At 32.8% G+C, this 21,221-nt stretch overlaps 5 protein-coding genes and 2 non-coding genes across 12 annotated transcripts; 1 reads left to right on the top strand and 6 right to left on the bottom strand.

The window, feature by feature from the left end:
• Window positions 1-65: 65 nt before the first annotated feature.
• On the bottom strand, window positions 66-5,823 carry LOC123311096 (eukaryotic initiation factor 4A-I). 2 transcript variants are annotated; one of them, XR_006537420.1, is made up of 4 exons: window positions 5,665-5,823; window positions 3,792-4,892; window positions 786-984; window positions 66-118 (listed from the first exon to the last, which is right to left on the bottom strand). XR_006537420.1 is itself a non-coding variant. In XM_044894872.1 (3 exons), exons 1-3 carry the CDS (start codon window positions 5,682-5,684, stop codon window positions 840-842), a joined length of 1,266 nt encoding a protein of 421 aa, XP_044750807.1. In that variant the 5' UTR covers window positions 5,685-5,823; the 3' UTR covers window positions 327-839. The 2 variants fall into 2 exon arrangements, 1 of the variants encoding a protein (XP_044750807.1); XM_044894872.1 differs by lacking the exon at window positions 66-118 and having other exon boundaries at window positions 327-984.
• LOC123312634 lies at window positions 3,004-3,143 on the bottom strand. The gene has a single exon (XR_006537671.1). It is a non-coding gene; the product is annotated as a small nucleolar RNA SNORA16B/SNORA16A family (small nucleolar RNA).
• Window positions 3,555-3,694, bottom strand: LOC123312636. Its single transcript, XR_006537672.1, has one exon. It is a non-coding gene; the product is annotated as a small nucleolar RNA SNORA16B/SNORA16A family (small nucleolar RNA).
• Window positions 5,824-7,561: 1,738 nt separating the features above from the next.
• Window positions 7,562-11,589, bottom strand: LOC123311112 (pre-rRNA-processing protein TSR1 homolog). The gene is made up of 11 exons (XM_044894895.1): window positions 10,995-11,589; window positions 10,821-10,935; window positions 10,586-10,763; window positions 10,133-10,530; window positions 9,860-10,007; window positions 9,405-9,784; window positions 9,038-9,161; window positions 8,673-8,933; window positions 8,144-8,324; window positions 7,828-7,962; window positions 7,562-7,763 (listed from the first exon to the last, which is right to left on the bottom strand). The coding sequence occupies exons 1-11, from the start codon at window positions 11,236-11,238 to the stop codon at window positions 7,615-7,617; spliced, it is 2,313 nt and encodes a 770-aa protein (XP_044750830.1). The 5' UTR covers window positions 11,239-11,589; the 3' UTR covers window positions 7,562-7,614.
• A 135-nt stretch (window positions 11,590-11,724) lies between these two features.
• On the bottom strand, window positions 11,725-15,281 carry LOC123311113. 5 transcript variants are annotated; one of them, XM_044894897.1, is made up of 4 exons: window positions 15,125-15,281; window positions 14,962-15,065; window positions 13,745-14,223; window positions 11,725-13,335 (listed from the first exon to the last, which is right to left on the bottom strand). In XM_044894897.1, the coding sequence occupies exons 2-4, from the start codon at window positions 15,038-15,040 to the stop codon at window positions 12,523-12,525; spliced, it is 1,371 nt and encodes a 456-aa protein (XP_044750832.1). In that variant the 5' UTR covers window positions 15,041-15,065; window positions 15,125-15,281; the 3' UTR covers window positions 11,725-12,522. The 5 variants fall into 5 exon arrangements, with proteins under 5 accessions (XP_044750832.1, XP_044750833.1, XP_044750831.1 ...); XM_044894898.1 differs by having other exon boundaries at window positions 14,962-15,048; window positions 15,125-15,273; XM_044894896.1 differs by having other exon boundaries at window positions 14,962-15,279.
• A 1,226-nt stretch (window positions 15,282-16,507) lies between these two features.
• LOC123311359 (activating signal cointegrator 1 complex subunit 1-like) lies at window positions 16,508-18,338 on the top strand. The gene is made up of 6 exons (XM_044895267.1): window positions 16,508-16,777; window positions 16,830-16,920; window positions 16,971-17,235; window positions 17,285-17,445; window positions 17,811-17,983; window positions 18,086-18,338. Exons 1-6 carry the CDS (start codon window positions 16,582-16,584, stop codon window positions 18,319-18,321), a joined length of 1,122 nt encoding a protein of 373 aa, XP_044751202.1. The 5' UTR covers window positions 16,508-16,581; the 3' UTR covers window positions 18,322-18,338.
• A 78-nt stretch (window positions 18,339-18,416) lies between these two features.
• LOC123311358 (cysteine desulfurase, mitochondrial) lies at window positions 18,417-20,737 on the bottom strand. Its single transcript, XM_044895265.1, has 7 exons — window positions 20,567-20,737; window positions 20,438-20,514; window positions 20,131-20,385; window positions 19,747-20,074; window positions 19,371-19,667; window positions 19,185-19,317; window positions 18,417-18,778 (listed from the first exon to the last, which is right to left on the bottom strand). Exons 1-7 carry the CDS (start codon window positions 20,640-20,642, stop codon window positions 18,625-18,627), a joined length of 1,320 nt encoding a protein of 439 aa, XP_044751200.1. The 5' UTR covers window positions 20,643-20,737; the 3' UTR covers window positions 18,417-18,624.
• Window positions 20,738-21,221: the final 484 nt, after the last annotated feature.

Below are 21,221 nucleotides of genomic sequence, written 5' to 3'. Positions count from 1 at the left end.
AAATATATAAAAAAATTTATAAAATAAAAGCTTAGCTTAGGGTAAAAAATAAGAACTACTTCGAATTAAAATGGAATTTAGATCTTTATTTCCACTCGTGCGATGCCCAGTTCGTTGTCTGTAAAAAACAACAGAATATTGAGAAGGAACTACGAAAAGCTGTCTCTGAACTCTGAAAAATCCTACAGAATCTTGAAGTAGCAGTAAGAGGTAAATCTTGCTATTGATCTACAGCAATATTTGGAAGTTTCTGTAGAATTGCCCAGAGATACAGGGTGGTTTCGGTTCGTGGAGAGGTGTCAGTGTGTCAAATCAAAGAAAAAACGAAATTTATCATAAGTTTTATTAATATCCAATTTATAATAATACAAAAACATCAATCAATGGTAAAAGGCGGTTTCACAAGTAGACTTCTTCGCCCTTCTACAACGTTTGAAAATATAATAACCTTTCCAGAATCCAATAACGACCCTACAGAGACAGCAATTCTGTCGAGAGGAAAGTACTACTAAAAGGGAACCGATGCAAACCGCCAGACGAGCTGGCTTACCTTCAGCCCCCATACACTGACAATATTTAATTATAAATACACACTAATAATGAAAACTAAAACTAAGTGACAATCTACCGATTAGATTAACTCAAATGTAGTATAAAATTAGACACTCAAAAGTTTATCTGACGGCTGTGTAGCTCAGGACTCGGCGCTAGCCTAAAGAGACAAAATGGCGCACAATATTCGCATAAGGTCGCAGTCAGGGCACGATCAGGCAGCTAATACTCACACCATAGGAAACTCTAGGCAACGTCGGACTCATAGCAATTCAACACGTCTCGAATTAAATTAGGTCAGCCACATTCATTGGCATTTCATCGATTTTAGTGTTATAATGTTGTTCGATGTCGTTCAGTGTACGTTTGTCCTCGTCAGTTATGAAATTAATAGCAACGCCCTTACGACCAAAACGTCCTCCACGACCAATCCTGTAAAAAAATATATATAATAAAGGCATTGAAATAATTCAATTGAATTCATAAAAGAATTAAAGGGTGATTTGGGAATCGTTAAAAGTATAGACATAGATAAATGAACTGAGCATTCCCCTTCTATCTGTGCATAAAATACAGACAGGAAAACTGACAGGGAGAAACATTAGGCCAGCTATTTGTCTTCAAGAATTTTTATCGGTCTACACTCAAGTCTATGTCAACAGAAAAAGAGACAGGAATTGGCCTGACAATCATTTTTCTCTTTCTATAAAATTTTCATTTTCATTTCAGTTTCATGCTAGTATTGCTCAGTTCTTTTCTCTATGTTTATGTCAAGTTAGGAGGATGATTATTTACTATATTCAATTTAGGGGCTGTATTTCATTAAGGCCCAGTTTCACAATATATGGTTAACCCAAAGTTATGTAGTGACCAGTGGTTAAATCAAAAATTCTGTTTCACAAAGTGTGGTTTATCGTTTGACCTAAAGTAAACTTGTGGTTGACTTAACCCCCAAAATTTCATGAGTTAACTATGAGTTGCCTAGACATAGAAGTTTCGTGGCGTATGCTTTTCTGCATAGATAACATATTTTGAGTTCTGTCAGAGACAAGTCAGCATTTCTTCGGGAATACTGGTTAGGGAGCGTTTTACATTTATTGGGTGTTTATTAGTTATTATTTACGATTATCGTGGACGATTATGATGAATATTCATAGTAGTGATGAGGAAACAGTGAGGCCCAGAAGATTTGGAGCTAGGAGGAATTATTTTGAGTAATATGTCGACCTGGATTTCTTCTGTAGATTCAGAAACACAGTGGAAAGGAAGGCAGTTGGAAGAGAAGAATCTCAGCTCCTTCAATGAGAATATTAAAAGTATAGATGCAATGATGATGATTAAGTCCACAGTTTTGTTACATAACATATCTTGTGATGAAAATGAAGGACAACCTCCTTCATGAGGAGAAGAAGAAGCAATGAATTCATATCAAAATGTTGCTGTGCCCCCTATAGGGGATCAAGAATTATTGTCAAATAATAGAACTAGAAAAACTAGACTGAATCTTATGAAAAGTTATTATGCAAATATGTTAAATTAGAGTGGTGAAATTTGAATTTTTGAAATAGTTCAAAGCATCTCAATTCAAACTCAAATAATCAATAAAAATAGGCTTTTGTAGAATTGTTGAGGAAAACACCTAAATAGATATAAATTATTTAAGGAACTTTAAGTTATAAATGCAAAACAAAATTTTGTTTGAATTTTTCAATAAAGTAATAATTTCTATTGGTCCAGCACAGTTGCACTGTTTTTTCTTATTTCGCACAAGAAAAAACGAACGCTTCAGCTTCACTCAAATCAAAATAACCTTTAGCCAATTATGAAACTCATATCAGCACAGAACATCAAACATTCGTACGGTGCTCATACGTTTTATTCGTTTTCTGTCATACTCATAACAATTTCTATATTCTTAAGTTCTTGTTTCACAGAAATACGAAATGTCAGTAATAAATAACCCAAAAGTAGATCTATCGTACACGAAAAACATTACCAACCTTCAGAAAAAAATTTAAACCGATGGTCAAAAAACCATCACTCGTTTTTCTGTTGTGAAACGAGCATCTTTTTAAACCTTGGGTTAACTCAAAGGTAGTGGTTAATAAACCACCACTGGTTACCAATGATTGTGAAACTGGGCCTAAGAGAGTTTAACCTCAGAAAATTGTTACGTAGAAAACCAACACTTCTTTGAGAGAGGAATGAAATGATTATTGTACTGAAATATGGGCTACAACATTCCCCATAAAGCAGGAATATTGCGAAAAATTCAGTTAAAATTAATTTGCGCCCAATTGAAAACAGAAACCGGCATTAAATTAGCATGAACTGTCAAGCATTGGGCAGAGTGCAAACTTCATGTATAGATATCAACCTTAATATACAACCAAGCGCAAAACTGGCTCAATAATTTGAACACTGAAGGTTATAATTTCGAAGAACTCACAAAAATGTATGCTGCTTGGGTAATACTAAAAAAGCCATGCCACAAGGCCAATCAGTGACCATTGCAGAAGTTTTATTTTAGGCCTCATTTTGACCATGTTACTGCAAAAAGACAGCGAAACAAAGCTTCGATAGGGCCTTATTGTGATCTATTCATTAATTTAATCAAATATATTAGCAAAGAATGAGGTATAATAACATCATCATTATGATATAGCGCTAATACCCTCTGTTCGTTTTTCGAATATCTGACTCTTTTGGTTTATTTGCACATTATCTGAAAATGAACAATCTCTTTGACACCCTAAGAAAGGTTTCCAACTACAAAAAAAAAAAAAAATGAAGAAAGTAGATTCAAGCAGAGTAGAGCAGAGTTCAGCAGGGTAGAAAAATGAAATAATGTTGACTAAAGAACAATAACATAAGTTGAACAAAAAAACTTGTTCTGTAAAGCAGGCTCAACAGTCATAAGAAATTAATTGAAATGTTACCAACAGATTCAATATCCTTTTTGTATTATTTTGAGCTGAATCTCGATCATATAACCAAAATTTTTATGTTTCCTACTTGGGTAATACTGAGAGATCTATTTAATGAAAAGTTAACCAGTGACCATTGTAGGATTTGCTTTAGGCCTCACTTTGACCATGTTACTGCAGTTTAGCTATGAAACACAGCTTCGATAGGGCCGTAACGTAAAAATAAATATTTGTTTAGTAATACCCTGCATTAAGTAACCAACCGCAACTTTTGAGTTACAATAAAAAAATACTTCTCTGAAAAAAAATTACCTGTGAATATAGTTTTCTCTATTTGAAGGTAAGTCATAATTGATAACCAGGGAAACCTGCTGTACGTCAATACCACGAGCTAAAAGATCAGTGGTGATTAAAACTCGGGAAGATCCGCTTCTGAATTGCCTCATAATAACATCACGCTCTCTCTGCTCCATATCACCATGCATGGCAGAAACAGTGAAGTCCCTCTTGTGCATATTCTCAGTAAGGAAATCTACCTTGCGACGTGTATTACAGAAGATGACAGCTTGCGTGATAGAAAGAGTATCGTACAAGTCACACAAAGTCTCAAGTTTCCAGTCTTCACGTTCCACATTAATGAAGAATTGCCTAATACCTTCCAGGGTCAATTCCTCTTTTTTCACCAGAATGCTGACTGGATTTCTCATGAACAATTTGGTAACGTCCAATACATCTTTTGGCATGGTAGCCGAAAGCAAGATGACCTGAACGTCAGATGGCATCATTTTGAACACATCATGGATTTGATCTTTGAATCCACGAGACAACATTTCATCAGCTTCGTCTAACACAAACATCTTAATGTTGGTTGTGATCAAAGCTCTGCGGGTAATCATGTCAAAGACTCTACCAGGAGTACCAACTACAACATGGGACCCACTTTCAAGTTTCTTCATGTCTTCACGAACATTGGTTCCACCAATGCAAGCATGGCATTCAGCATGCATGAAATCACCTAAGGCTATAACGACCTTTTGGATTTGTTGAGCAAGCTCCCTAGTAGGTGCCAAAATTAAAGCTTGGCAGTTTCGACTGTTGGTTTCAATTTGCTGCAGAATAGAAATAGAAAAAGTAGCAGTCTTGCCTGTACCAGACTGTGCCTGCGCAATCACATCATGTCCTTTGATGCATGGTACAATAGCTCTTTGTTGTATAGCAGAAGGTTTCTCAAAACCATAAGCATAAATTCCACGCAAAAGTTCTTCTTTGAGGTTCATATCATCGAAGTTATCAACAACTTCATCCCAGTTGGTTTCGATATCACCTTCAGGTTCCATTCCTGGTGGTCCTCCACTTCCACTTTTGAAGCCTGGATCCTTTTCAGGACCACCTCCATTTCTCTCCCAATCATCTCTGTAAAAAGAAACCAGTTACAACTTATTATAAGACTATCTATTTAAAATTAGTCATTACAATTACTATAATTCAAACTTGAATGGAGTAATTAGCATATCACTTAAAGATCATTTATGGCATTGACAAATGATTAACGCATAGAAATCCTCTAAAATCAAGAAAAGATGATGAAAATGACATATTAGAAGGTAAACATGAATCCATATTATCTTCAGATTCTTTATATAGAACAATATTAGTCATAGTATAACTGAAGAAACTGTATTATCTGACATGATTTTAGAGTTAACCTTCAAAATGCATTGAGCAATGAAAATTCAACATATGTTAGCATAAATGTTTGTCATGAAAACAAGCTTACAAACATAAAAGAAAATGCAGAAAACAAGTATTACTTTATAGGAGAATTATATAATGAAGCATGGTTTCTTCACGTGGAGTCCGTTTCCATCATAGACTATTGGGACGATGAATAATTTGTTGAGATCGATAGATTAGATAAAATATATTTGAATGTAGTACATCCTTATGTTAAACCCAAAAATTGAATTTCAGTACTGAAAATTACTTACTGTTATAAATTCGGAACGCCATGTTGGCACTATGTGATTGAAGGGAAGGTTGCTTGCCGATCATGGCAAATATTCAAAAAAGTACAAATGCCAAAGTAACCTTAACGATGTGATATTCAATCTCAGTTTTTTATAAGCAAGTCTATTTATAATATTCTCTTACCAAGGAGTTAGAAAAACTTATCTGAACAACTTACCGCCTATCCTGTGTCGACATGATTCACTAGTAGCTGTGCTCAAACGGAAAGACTGTCGGATGGCAAATCTTCCTGAAGGTTGGACCGTATTACTACGCCGACGTGCCACGGTACTTTGAAATTTGTAGATTAATTAATTAAGAAATTTCGTCTATATTCTCCAAATTAATTTGTTGTATAACCTCAGTCGGATTTCAATTTTAAACTGAAATGATGATTTTTTTTATTAGTAGAATTATGAAATATCATCTTCTCTAAGGCTTACTTTTCGTTGCGCATTAAAAAGGGCTAATATATTCTTCCGGAAGTGGCACCTTCTGTCACCTCTTGCCGCCAAAATTTCAAAGGAAAACACTTCTTGGATGTTTTGACACAGAAAATTTCACTGACAGTTTCCAAAAAAAGTAATCATGATGGTTTTCTCACCTTACTAGATTCTCGGTAGAATATAAAAAAAAAGCTGCTTTTGATTGTCATGATATAAACTTGTGTCTTATAAATGTTTGCTGTATGACTATCATCATTTTGCTTCAAATTTTTAAACACTGGTTTTTCTTATGCCTTCAACTGTCTCGCCGAAAACTTTGGGAAATTTTTTATGGAAGTTTGACGCGTGAATGAAGCCTGTCAGAGAATAAAAAATAATTGTGTCAAAAAATTTTCATATAGTTATATATTGAGTCAACAATTAATATGATAATTATACATTCATCACACTGGTTCATATTTCCATCAATAATGAAAAAATAATAGCTCCTTCCTGAAAATATCATTTTGGATTTCAAAAAAGAAAAAAAATCCTTCCAATTTTTTGCTCGGCAATATCTGACAAGAGAGTCCTCCTACTTATTTTTTTTGAAAATCAAAGTAGACGGTATAAAAAAAAAATCATGTATACGAAACTGCCCCCATTCAATACTCGATCTAGAGATAAGGTGCGGCCATTACCTGCAACTTTCTCGTAGGTCTTGAGCTGCAATTAAATCGCTCATTTCTCCCTATACATAAATTACTTTACCTATATAATTTTAAATGGAAGCATTATTTATACCTTGAATTATTATCTTTCTGAGTTGAATTTACTTTCCCTGATAGAAAATCTTTCTTAAATATTTGAGATGACGTAAAGAATGATGAGCGCGCAGATAGAGCACCGTTGCTTTAGGAAGATTGAGATTATTCCAACAAGATTATTTAATTTTATCCTAATATGTAGAATATATAGCCGATGTAACTAAAGAGTCTTTTATATACCATTAGTCATACATACCATTAGTGAAAGAATTTTAAAGCAAGTTCAAATATATGTAGTTCCAGAGATTACTCTCACAAACAAGTAAAATTATACATCTTCATGATATTGGTATAGATACGGACATATTGACTTAGATATTGGATTTAATCATTATTGAAGCAGTTTGTGCTGTTTATCCAACACAACATAAATCAGCTGCCATTATTTATGAATGAGAAAACACTGAAGCATGCAGAATCCTCATTATATGCCGTCAGCAGTTAATAGAGTTCTCCAAATTATGACCCACTTCGTTTCCAGGTAACACATCCTGCTTCCAACGCTGAAGAACTCGCCGAACCTCAAAGTCCCACCGGTACACAGACATCTAGAACGGCTCGGTAGAACTGCACTTGTATATCTAGAGAATGGAGAATTTGGAGCTCTCATCCAACAGGACCACTTCTTTCTCCATTCTAATCGTGTTTAAGCTGTGGAAATCGCTATTGCAACAGAAACAAAGATAATCTAAGAGTTCTACCTAGGGCGTCAAATAAGTGCGATCCAGGCCTGTATATCAGGGTCGTATCAGGACAGTAAAGGAGTATATGTTCTCAAACACATATCTAGTTGCAGTAGACTAATTTGTAGTAAAAACCAATATTATATTTACAGGTTTTATTAACAATATCTTACAAAATATAATAATTCCTTATCTAAACCTCCATGCTAGAGGAATCCAAACAATTGACAATAAGATCTTCATAATTCCACTTTGGATAAACCCTCTTGTACAGATACATAAACACTACGTCTTGTGAATTGAGCTGTCCATTGAATATGCATTTCATATGACCATGGGTACCTATAAAAGTGTGTGAAATTACGTATAATTGCCTACTAGACTATTCAAACTTTATAATATTTACCTAAAGGTTCTTTGATGTGACCATGTTTTCCCAATTTAGTTCTTAGTTTAACCTTTTTGAAGTATATTATGTCTTCCCTGTTGAAGAACATGAATCTCACAACAGCTGATCTTTTGTGTATTTTCAATGGACTACCTGAAATTGAGGATATATCATGTTAATCTGGAAGTGATATGAAATAACAATCAGTGTTTTCTTCAATGATTTCAAATCCATTAAGATTATTATGGAAGTGTAGTAAATGTTAAGAGGTCCTTATTTTTCAAATGAATCCTTTTGAAGGCTCATTCAAAAATTTTCAATAAGCATGACTCACCTGATAGTGCTACCCTCTTCAAAATTATCCTATTGGGATTACATGACAATAAACTTCCTGTGGCAACCAGAACAGGTTTGTTATTAATTTCTTTATAACAAAGAACTGGGGCAGGTGTGAACTGAAGAGGTGCATAAAATGTTGCTACTGCTACTGAGTCAGGCTGGAAGAATCTATTGAACTGGAAAAAAAAATGAAGAAAAAGTTTTTCATTGTGGTGCTGTTACATGACTGATACAAATATATCAGTTTTAATTCAATATGTGAAGTCAATGGATGTCGGTATCTAGTCAATTCCTTTTTTTATGAAAATATAATTAAATCCCGATGAAGTTTTTGATCTCCACATTACCTCAGATAGGTTCAATGTAAATTTTGTCCCAATTTCGCATTGATTTTTACCAGGGGTTGAATCTGATTAGAATGGAGAAATATTCATTAAATACAAATAAATTTATTCTAGCCTCCAATGGTTTCATCATATGAACTATTTCCAGATTGGTATAATATGGGGCATCATAAAATTTACCTTTTTATTTGTTTGCTCTACATGTTCATTGAAAATGGGACACACTGTGAACCTCCTATAACCACACTGGAAGATTAATTTGGATTTTGACTTAATTGGTAATGCATATTCATTTGTTCTCTTCAATACTGTGTTGAGAACAGTCATTTTATGTTCGTGAGGAAACATCCCAATTAATATCAAAGGGAATCCGGTTTCCTTGAAAGCATTCCAAGTAAGTTCAGATACATCCTTTATGTGAACAGTTATATACCACCCAGGCTGGAAAAAAATTGTTGAAAATTTTATGACTGTTAAGATAAAGAACAAATTGAAATTTACATTAAAGAAATTCATTGAACTATTCAACTAAATGGGGAACTTACTAGAACACCTTCTATTTCTTCCGCTTCCTTCAAGATTTGTTTCTTAAATCTTTGGAAATTTTGAACTGAAAAAATCCTTTCATAATCACTTGGTAAATTTTCATTGGGATCCCAAGGGGAAGTTCTAGAAATAAAATTCATAGGTAATGACAAAATATATGTCGAAACTAAAGTGAAAAGGAAAAAATAGGATGATGAAAAAGATCAATATATTATTCTATTCCTAAATAAGTGAAACAGAAAACATTAGATTCCTCGTGAGAAAAGATCTGTCCTTCATTTTTCTCTCCGGGCTATAAATTGTTTTTTTTTTTTAATTTGTCCTGTGAAGCAGGTTTCCACAGATAGTTATTTGATATAATCATACCTAAAGCTTTCCAAGCCTCTATACTTTTGGAATCTGTCTCTGGCTGCCTGGTCCATAGGAGTATCTATTTCATCTGGAAATAATGCATCATCCTTAGCAAGTTTCAACATTTCCAAAGCCTTCTTCTCAGCTTCCATATCCATTTCTTGATCATATTTTTCAGTATTTACAGGTAGTTCAGATTGCGTCATTATTTCATATTCTTCCCCATTTTCAGATTCTTCTGCATTTTCATAAGGATAAATATCCATATCATCTTGTGCACCGTCTGATTCCCCTTCAGAATCTGAAGACTCAAGATCTGTACCGTTGCCGCATATCCATGCTCGCTGATAATCTGACCAGCCTCTAGGACCATTGAGTTTTTTCTCCTTGTTGATCTGAAAATGATTTTTATACAAAATATAATACAATTATGAGAAATGCAATGTTTCCTGTATTGCTTCATCAATTACTTTTTGTTCTTCTTCTGCCATCCTAATTTCTTCTTCTGTAGGCCAAGTCTGCTCTGCATCCATAGGTTCAGGTATAATTTCAGACTCTAGAGATTCTTGTTTTGAAGGATCGCACCTCTCCAGAACAGTGAGAACTCTTTTTTCTTCACTGAAAAATCAAAAACAATATATTGATATTGTGAAATCATTATTGTTGATTTGTTACTACTTGGAACCACAAAATTTCATTGAAAAAAATTGAGTGAATAAAGGGTAATCTAAATAACCAATTACCAGCGGAAAACTTTGTATGGATCAGGTACACTGTCAATTTCAAGCATTTGAAAATCACCTAAACCAGGGAGATGCACAAGACTATTCACAGATAGAGAAGTTCCTCTCAAAAAACCAGTCACTTTCAATGTACCCAATGCACCTTCCTTATTTGCAACAAATTCTACATCTTCTGCATACAAATAGGGTCTTCTGTCTCTATAATGTATGGATCTTCTTTTTTGTTGACCTATTTTTCTTAATAAATTAACTGCTTCAAACTCTTTCTCAAGATTAAATAACTTTTCATTAGAAAACCACCTTAAAAGGCTTGTCTCTATTTTTTTCTTACTACTTTGCCTATGTTTAGGAGTTATACTTTCCATATCTGTAAGGGCTATGATTGGAGAGGCTAAACCCTGAAAAATTTAAAAACATTCAAATGATATTCAATAAAATCTACTTTTCACATACCTGAGCAAGTGCAGCTGTTAAAATAGTTCTACCCCAATCATCAACTACTTCATTTGTGGCTGCTGATGCTAACAATATAACAGTGTCACAAACTTTCAGACCATCTAATATTCCCCATTCATGACCATCTGTTACTGACGGAACAATAAACGAATATCTTTGTTTAAATCTCGGGATACTGAAAATAATTAAATAAGAATCTGAACAGCAGCATCATTAATTTATAACTACTTACTACATGTGGATTACACCTTGTGGACTTCTATTAATAATGGCATCAGGATCGCATTGCATCAACAAATTCATTACTGTCCCAGGATCCATATCTCGATTTAACGGTAAGATATAAACTGAAACGAATTGTTAAGTGTAAGAAATAAACAATTAACAAGAGGACGAACAAACTCACCTAAGAAGGGATTGGTTTCCAATCCTCCAATCTTTCGTTTTTTATCTAAAACTTCCTCTCGTTTATTTCTTCTGATCTGAGAAGCCTGATTACGACGTTGAATTTTGCCCAATTCTCTTTTCACTTTTGATGATACTAGAGATTTGGCTTTTTTACCTAAGGATCGTGAAGCGTTGGATTTGTTGGATTTATGAGCTTTATTACTTTGTTTTAAGGCCCCGGGCCTATGACTATGTTCATTCATGATTTTGATTAAAATTTACTGAATTAAAGTTGAAAAGAAACCATACAACCAAAGATTATAGCAGAGACAGTCACTGATTACAGTTAAAATCTTTGCATATAACTTTTACAACGTGACTTCGAAAATTGCTAGGTTAGGTATCTTTCAAAATCTTTGATAATAGGTTAAGGTCATTAATTATTATTCTTCTTTTTCACAACAAGAATCATAATATTTTTGCTTTTTCATTTCGAGAAATTTAATAAAATTAAACTACTATTTGGTAGGAGATCCGATGATTTCCTTTGAGGTTTTTGGTGCCTCGCTAGAAGTTGACGCTTCTTCAAAACAAACTACTAAAATAACTTGATGCACATGAATACCATTTTTTTATTCAACAGTACAGCAAGTTGAAATGGTCCCATTTATAATATAATTTATAAATGAATTCGACAGATTTCTCTATTCATCTACATACCAAGGAAATTTTCCGGCATAATAATTTTGCAAAAATCCAGGCCATTTATTGAAAATACAATTGATGTAAATAAATATTGTACATAAAAATCCAACAACAGTTCATAATAGTATATCTAATTAAAATTCCATATCACATATTTTACAGTTTATTAGTTCAAATTTTTTTCTTTCTCTGATTGTCAGAGTTCAACCTTTGATTGAAAAAGGCTCAAAAATGAAATTAATGTGAAAAAATTATCACAGATTCAGACTCAATCCGTAATATAAGATAAAATAGATAAAATTCCAAGAAGATAAAATTCTTAACGACATTTAGGTAGTATTTTTCATTTAAAAGTTCATGAATATGATTAACAAATTCGCTAATATGAGGGGAGTACAAAAAAACGAAATATTAAACATACATTATCTGAAATAAATGCAACACGTAATGCAAAAGCGAAACTTCAAATATGAAGCTTGGCGCTCTTTATTTGAAATGTTTGGGATATTTTCTTATGCAAAGTTAACTTTATTCGAAAGCTATGAAAAAAGGCATTCATTTTCCTTAATTAATTTGGAACTAAAGAATAAAGAAATGTCAACAATTAAACATAATAAATAGTAAATATAAAAATAAATATTTCTATAATAAATAGAAAATTTATTCAGTTTTCGTTCATTTCAATGAAGAATAATCTTATGTTATTGGTTATTTGTTATGTTATTTATTTGAGGGTCTCCTCAAAATATATTCAACATCTTAATTCAAACTAAAGAATTTCAATATGAAATTCAACAATTAGTTCCACATCAGACATCAGGACTTCTTCATAACTAATTAATTTATATAAATGCACATCCTAAAATCAGAAAAAGGACCAATATTGGAAAAATCATATAGACAGTCATTCTGGGTTGGCACCGACTTAATAAATAGGTTATATCATCAGCTTCATGCTCAATACCATCCCTTGTTGGTACTTCAACAACAACAACTTCATCTGACCAAAAACTCATGGAAAAAGTGCATTCAGTAACATTAATGCAGGATTTTTCGGTGGAAGAATTACTAAATCGATATGTTGGTTTGAATATATCAAAAACTGCATGTATATCATTATTATAATTATCATTGTCAGAATAAAAAATATAATAATAGTAACCATCACTTCCAACTTCATGGAACGTTTGCATGTGACTGCTACTATTCTCTAGATTATGAACATCTGTACACAGATGGAAAGAAGGAAACTCTTGCGCTAATAAAATTTGACCATTATAACAAGTTAAGAGTTCAGTTTCAAAACTAGATACACTACTTTCTTCAGATTTCGTTTTGTTTGGTGCATTACCTCCATGCTCTATATGAGCGTCAAAATTTTTTTCTCTTCTTGTACGATTCAACTCTGGCTTATCAATTATATCAATATGATTCAAATTTTTTGTTTTATTCTGTTTTACATCTGTTGTTTGATTTCTATTTGATTCTGTAGAATTTGATAATTTATTCAATCTACTCCTTCCTCTGTTTAATCTGTCTTGGATATAATCATCGACATTATCCTCATCCATTTCTTCCATGGCTGTATTTGTTTTTAATGCATCTTCATCAATGACTCCAATTTCTACTGCTGGTTTCTCAAACGTAACTTTCACCTATTTCATATATTAATGATGTTTCAGTAGATTGAAATAGGAATTCATTGTTGAAAAAATAATACATTCCTTTCATAAACTGGGTTCACTAATTCTAGATTTACTCTTGTAGTTTTTCAAGTAGATGTGATTTTTTTCGTGAATTTAATTCGTATTGATTTACTACATCTTGTTTATCAATAAAAAAAAAAAGTTGAACTTGTAGTAAAACTCAACTTTTTGATAAGATAATTTCTACTTTTCATCTGACTCATTTATTCAAGCTGTTGAATTTTAAATTTTTGGATCTTAGTTATATTTACTAGAAGTTCAGTATATAAAAACCTCAGCATTTGTAAGAGAAATGAAAAAAATTGTGCAGTGTCTGAATGAAATATAATAATATAGAAATTACTCATACAATCCTTACCTTCAAATGTTCATCATTCATTTTAGCATCCACTTTGCTACGTTTATCAAGTATTCCACAGGTTTTTAAGTGTTTATCTCCTTTCACAACTAACATTCTAGAACCATCATATCTAGAGCAAACTTTCAATTTAACAACCGCACCACGGAGCAGGAAAAATCCCCAATATTCAAAAGTGTCATCAGGCAATGACATGGATTTTTTCAATCGAATATGCTTCATTTTATCACTAATTTGAGGGTTGCCTTTTAACTGAAATGCATTAAAAGAGGTATTCATCTGGAGATAATGTGCTTGACAGAAAACAGAAGATATCCCTTCAACGACATCAACAATATCTGACTCTGCTACAGCATAGATTACATCAGCAAAAATGCTGTGTCTCAGATAAAGTGGAATGATGATGAATATTGCTGGCAATATGGCTGTTAAGCAGCAAAAAGCAAGAACTCGTTTGGCACCATGCATTTTCCCAATTTCTGGAATAATAAATGATTAAATCAATATAATGTGTTGATGCTGTAAGAAATACCTCAATGAAGATTTGTGTACATTGAAATTTGAAAAGCATATGAATATAGCCATTAGATAAGGTATGCCTTATGCAAACCCAAAATAACAAATTGTTTTTTACAAGGCCATCCTAATTTGAATATTCTACATAATATGGAATGCAAGGAAATTGAATAAGCTATAAATATATATCATCCGTTACTCATCTGGAAACAAACAAATTTTATAGGTTACACAACTGCGTTATGTTTATTCAGGTCTATGATGTTTATTGTAAATCGAAATGTTGTTTGTTTTTGTTTATTATTTATCATTTCATACATTTCATGAATTTCATTGGTCGTTTCCAGAACATAGAATCAAGTCATTTAAGAAATGACAGTGAGTTTTGCTTTTGCTGCGATTTATAAAAAATTGGCATTTCCATACACAAGTGTGAGACTACAATTTATGTTAGAATGATTATTATTATAACAATTAAAACATAAATAAAATAATATCAATAATCAATCAAATAGTATAAACAAGCATCCTTTCGATGTTATATTATGAATAACGCTTTTTGAAAAATTAGGTTTTACCAAAGAGGTTTTACCGTATTTAACAGGCATCGCAGTTATTTATTACTTTTAATTCAGTTTAATTATTGTGTCGTCCCAATGAATTTTCTGTATTGAATTGATAATGATGATACACATACTTACTATTAAGTGCTGTGTATGAGGTGCCATTGTATTTATCAGTTGTGGTATTTTTTCTTAGATCTTCCTTTTGAAATACCATATTTCCTGCTAATAAATTTCACTTCCTCAAAAGATCTTTAACGTGAGGAAACTCGAAAAATAATGAATAAGCGTTTAATTTTACCTCATTAATTGTCAATCTGGATTATATGCCAATAAAAATATAGCATATACGCGATATTTTCTAACGAACTAATCAGTAATATTTAATTTTGCCAGATTTGGAGGTGAACGCAAGTGATAACTATATTCGTTATCGACAGTGAAATCTGTTTTTGAAAGGTTTAATTCTTTATCTACATTCATAAAGTACACATGGTACTTGAATGAATATTTACAATAATACTTAAGATATTCGGTCATATATTTCCTTTATTATATACAATTTCGCCAATTTTGGGGAATCTGATTTAGTGATTAGATTGTGACGACTGTTACCTATTTGCTCGGCGCTAATGATAATTGCAAAGTAGACACAAAATTTGAATATATCCTTAATAAATGATAGGTACAGCTTTTTATTAATTCATTGTGCCACAGCTCTAATGTCTAATGTTAACCTAACTCAATAATAAAAAGTTATGGGCTGGCTTAAAAAAGACTTAAAACCTTTTTTTTTTCATTTTGGATTGGCCAGAAACCGCTTAAGGGATATAGGGAATAAACCTTAGGATTTCAAGATTTTAAGGCTTGTTTATGCTGTCTCGTAACTTCAACTTTTGTACTAGGGTGTTTAATTGCAGTTTTATATATAAAAACCTGAAAATTATCAGTTTACTTCTTAAAGAGTTAGGGGTTAATGTTATGCTGAACGTTAACCTAACGATACCAACAATGATTTGCATATATTTTAGTATACCGATTATAGAGTCAGGCAAAGATATTACACATAATGTCTTCGGAGTCTGGCTATAATCTTTGCCCAAGAAGGTATAACATAGGAGAAAGGAGGAGACTGGAAATACACAGGTTTTGCCTCCATTTAAGCAAAGAGTAACAACTGATACTCTTTGATTTAAGTCATACCAGCGCGTACTATGACATTGAGCGCGCATTGGCGAGCTCACATAAAATAAGGTGGTGCCGTGCAATAAATTCAAAATGACTTTATTCCTCTCCTCTCCACTAACTTTGTAACCAGTGAAAGTATCTGCAGCACTTCCAGTGACTTATTCATCAGAGAAACAACGTTTTCGCACAAAAGTTGAAGATATTTTCACCAATTTCTTTCTTAACTTTACCTTTATGTCTATGTTACGCACTTGCATTAGCCCCATATACGCAATCGCCCTGACGAACTGCGCCTCCTTTTCTTGCAAGAAATAGTTAGCACTACGATATTTTTTATAAAAGAGATGTTTAAATATTCACCGAAAAAGGTGTTTCTTTGCTTCAGACTTCAAGTGTGTAGATGGCGCCAGCCGGGCACATAATAAAGGATAAAAGAAGAAGTATAGAAAAAATTATTTCTATGCACTTTCATTAATAGTCATCTGTCAAAGTCAGGTGATAATTGACACTTGAAGGAAGTGAAGTAAACAAACAGTAAACAGTGATCTCTGTAGTAAATATACCAACAATATGAGCACACCGGGATTTCCGCGATTGTTTTACTCAAAAGAACCTATTCCAACTACTACAATATTGATAAAAAATAAGAATGAGTCCAACACTAAAACTCCAAAAATAACTTGGAGTACTCGTGTTGTAAATTTTGAGGAACAAGATAATTTTTCGACCAATAAGAAAATACTTGCCCCATACTATGACAATGATGGTACCATTAACATATTTGTATATATAGCTATTTCCGAAAATCTTATTTTCAGAGGGTTTGTTAGATTGTATGGATATTGAAGACAATTATGATATACTCCCAACAAAATCTGGGAAATTCAAAACAATTTTCCATGTCCCATCGTAAGTAAACCAATATTATAAATGTTCAAACCTTATTAATACCTTTCAAGGGCTTTGTTGCCTGTGGTGGTTGGTCCTAAAGGTAGCAAGTTGAGGGAACTACAGGAAATTACACAAACTTCAATTAAAGTCCCTAGGGTTCATGAAGTAGGAGTTCCTGTCAAAATCACTGGTCATAATGAAAGAAGTGTAGCATCAGCCCGCAATCAAATCACTTTACTTGTTCTAACTAAACGTGAAAAGTTTGCCAGTACCCATTTTATATCAATACCTGTGGATTCCAATGATATAAGAGCTAATTTTGAAAAGTTTAAGGTAGATATTTATCTATGGGTGGTCTGATTTTAGCTCTAGTATTTTACAGAAATCAATACTGAAAGATAAAATTACAAGGGGTGTGGATGAAAATATATTCCAAAATCCAAATAAGCTTCATATGACTGTTGAAGTGTTGAGTTTACTAGATCAAATTGAAATAGAACATGCTAAACAGTTATTGTCAGATAATGTTAGTGAAATAATCAGGTGAAGTATATTACGATATTTGTATTTTAGTTTGTTAAATATAAATACTTTTGGGGATGACTTCATTCACATTGGTAGATTTTCACATTCGTGCTTGATTTAATTTTTGGGCTATTAAGGTAGGGTGGGACATGTGCACTATCTAAGTACTACCGAGGATTGTTCTAGATATTTCTGACCGGATTGATTTATTATTTGTCCTTGAAATTGAAATATTGATATGGAGAGAACCTTAACTCAAGAGCCTCCAGTGCTATTAGATTACCAGAATTTTCAGGTTGAAAAATAACTAGAAAAATATTTCTGATCATCACAGAAGTAATCTAGAAAGAAAATGTTCTGATAAAAGGTATTTTATATTGTAGCACTCATTTAGGCAAAGATCATTATCTGTTCAGACTCAAGGGAATTGAAATTATGAATGATGATCCTAGTGAAGTGGATGTTTTATATGCAAACGTTAAGATGGACAATCAGGAAGATTTCAATGACTTTCAGGAAGTTGTTGATAAAATATCAAATTTATTTTATATTAATGGTGAGTACCTTTATAAAATCCGTGAAATATATATCTATTCATATGCACTATCACAAATAGATAATTATTGATAGATTATGTTGATAATTGGTTCGATTTTAGGTTATGTGAGAAAGCACTATGAACATATCAAGCTACATGTAACTTTGATGAATTCATTATTTAGAAGAGATGAAAACAAAAGTAGAAAAACTTTTGATGCTTCATTTATTATAGATAAATATAGAGATTATGACTTTGGAACTGCAGTTTTGAAGTCAATCGATTTATCCATAAGATTTACTACAGCAGCGACTGGTTATTATAATTCAGAAATATCTATACCTTTACAGGCATAATAGAAATAAAAAATTTACTTACAATGCTTTTCTTTCGTTTTAAAAATTCCTTTCAACAACTAACACATATTTACACTGACTTTTTTGAACCGGGCTTAGCATGGTGATATTTCAGTGATTGCTATATTAACTGCTATGAAAATAATTATAATGATAAGTAGTTTATTATGAACAATCAGAAAAATAAGTAAGCCATATTGTTAATCCTGCTTCAAATAAGTCTGTGCAAACAGGCATAAGCAACAGATGAAGTTTGAAGATACTTCAGTATAGTAAAATTAACTGTTTTGAAATATGAGGTAATTAGTGTTGAGACCACTGTATTGTTTTAAGATCTATTCCTTCTTGAACCATTTCCCACAGGGGACTCATTTCTCTCAATCTTTTCACATGCTGAATGCATCTTTCAGCTGTATAGTCTACTTCCTCCTCTGTTGTAAAACGACCAAAACCAAATCTAAAAATGAAGAATAATAAGTATTTGTACCTGATGACGTACATACACTTTGATAATAGTTGTATTAGATATCTAAAACTACAATAGATTTCAAAAAATTTGGATATATTTTGATTGCCGTCAAGAATATGATACTTTTCTATATGCATTATGTGTGATACCAATAATACAGTTCTTCTATAGTCAATCAAACTGAATGGCAGCTGCTCAACCAGGTCAGAACCTGATTTCTCTTAACCTAGGTTATCAGAATTTTTAATAGAGTAATTAAAGACAAAAATTTCAACAACATTGGTGCTAGAACTGGTCTTCAGAGTGTTACACACGACGTTCAGAAAATTAACAAAGATGCATTGATTATTTTAAATTTGAAGCTGAATAACAGAGTAGCAGAACTTTGTAATACCTTATAGAACTATGTGCTAAATCTTCATCAGCTCCAATAGCTCTAAGAACATAAGATGGCTCTAAAGATGCTGATGTACAAGCCGATCCACTAGAAAGAGCAATATCTTTCAATGCCATCAATAAAGATTCCCCTACAAATAGGTTGTGAAAATTTTTCAATTTTTTTAATTATTTCTCATTTAACCTTCCACAAAAGCAAATGATAAATTGATGCACCCAGGGTAACTATTTTCTGGATCACCATTCCTCACAACGTGAGTTAGTGATGAATTGATTTGGCCTATTAGTCTTTTGCTCAATTTTTCCATCAATGCATGATCATAATCCATTTCCTTCTCTGCAATAGAACAAGCTTCTCCTAAACCAACTACTAATGGAGTTGGTAAAGTTCCACTTCTCAAGCCTCTTTCTTGTCCACCACCACTCTGGATAGGTTCTACACGTACCCTAGGACGTCTCCTCACATATAGGGCACCAATTCCTATCAAGGATATAATAATGGGACTATTTTTTTTGAAATTTTAGTTTTTCAATAGATGATTTCATTTAATTCTTCTTACCTTTTGGTCCATAAACCTTGTGCCCGCTTATCGACATTAAATCAATATTCATTTTATTAACATCTAATGAAATTTTACCAATAGCTTGAGCAGCATCTGTATGGAAAAATACCTTTCTCTCCTTACACATTCTTCCTATTTCTGAAATAGGTTGTTTAACACCTATTTCATTATTAACTGTCATAACTGATACTATGGATGTTTCGGGAGTTATTGCTTTATCCAATTCTTCTAAAGAAATTAAACCATTTTTATCTACTGGCATATATGTTACCCTGAATCCTTCTCCCTCAAGTGCTCTGCAGGAGTCTAGCACACATTTATGCTCCTTAAAACCATTGCTGATAAAATACATATACTTATAAAGACTGATATCAGACCTACAGTTTGTGTTGTGATGATATGTTTTTTCTTTGTGCTATAAAATCTAGCAACTCCCTTCACGGCAATATTATTACTTTCTGTAGCTCCTGATGTAAATATTATCTCTTTAGGGTCTGCTCCAATTAATCTTGCAACCTGTTCTCTTGCAACTTCTACTGCTTTTTCAGTTTCCCAACCATATGCATGGGTTCTAGAGTGAGGATTACCATAAAATGAAGTTAAATATGGTAACATTGCATCTAAAACTCTGGGATCCTACGATGTTATTGATTATAAATTACAGCTACTAAATACTGAGTTTCTTTACCAAAGGTGTGGTTGCTTGAGCATCTAGGTAAAGAGGTCTACCTTCAAACAGCTTCTCTCCAGAATCGAATTTATTTTCTGAAATGTTTCTTCGTAGTTGAACCAGATAAATTGTCATTATTAAAAGTACCTGTTGAAAGTTTATTTATAAAAGAATAGATGATGCTTCGATGCACTGAAGGAATTATTTTAATAGGTCGAAACATTGCGATTTCTTTTTTATGGGACGTTTTTAATAATTAATCTCTCTTGTCTTGTTGCGATTTCATAACCTCAATTTTTTTTGTCGGTTCAGCTGATTTTGCCAGGTCCGGACTGGGCATGGCAGACTGCTTTCATAAAATTTTAATTTATAAAACGCTATGGAGCGTAGGCCCTCCAGTGAACCATAAAGTAAGTCAATGGGTCTGTTCTGTGCAGTGAACCACAGCCCTCTTAACACTATCAGAGACAAGTTTGTCTGTATTTAAGAGGGCTGTTAGACATCGTGTCTTGCCTCTGCTTCATAGATTACAGAGCCTAGGCCTCAGACACAGTACTTCAGTACTTGGTACTACAGTTCAGATATATTGCTGGTTGTCACCAGAACTTTTTCGATTTATTTTGATCAATCTTGGATTTTGCAGAAGATCCAATAATATTTTGATTACATTCAGATCATACAACGTCAAAAAGACGCGATAATATTTATTGACAAAATTCTCATACGGGCAAGTCAATTTAGCGTGCCCATTTCTTTTCAATATTTAGATTTAACAATTAAAAATGATTGAGCTCCGGGGCGA

The sequence above is a fragment of the Coccinella septempunctata genome, chromosome 4 (genome assembly GCF_907165205.1).
Source record: "Coccinella septempunctata chromosome 4, icCocSept1.1, whole genome shotgun sequence".
NCBI lineage: Eukaryota > Metazoa > Arthropoda > Insecta > Coleoptera > Coccinellidae > Coccinella > Coccinella septempunctata.
This window is presented reverse-complemented; position numbering and strand designations above follow the sequence as displayed.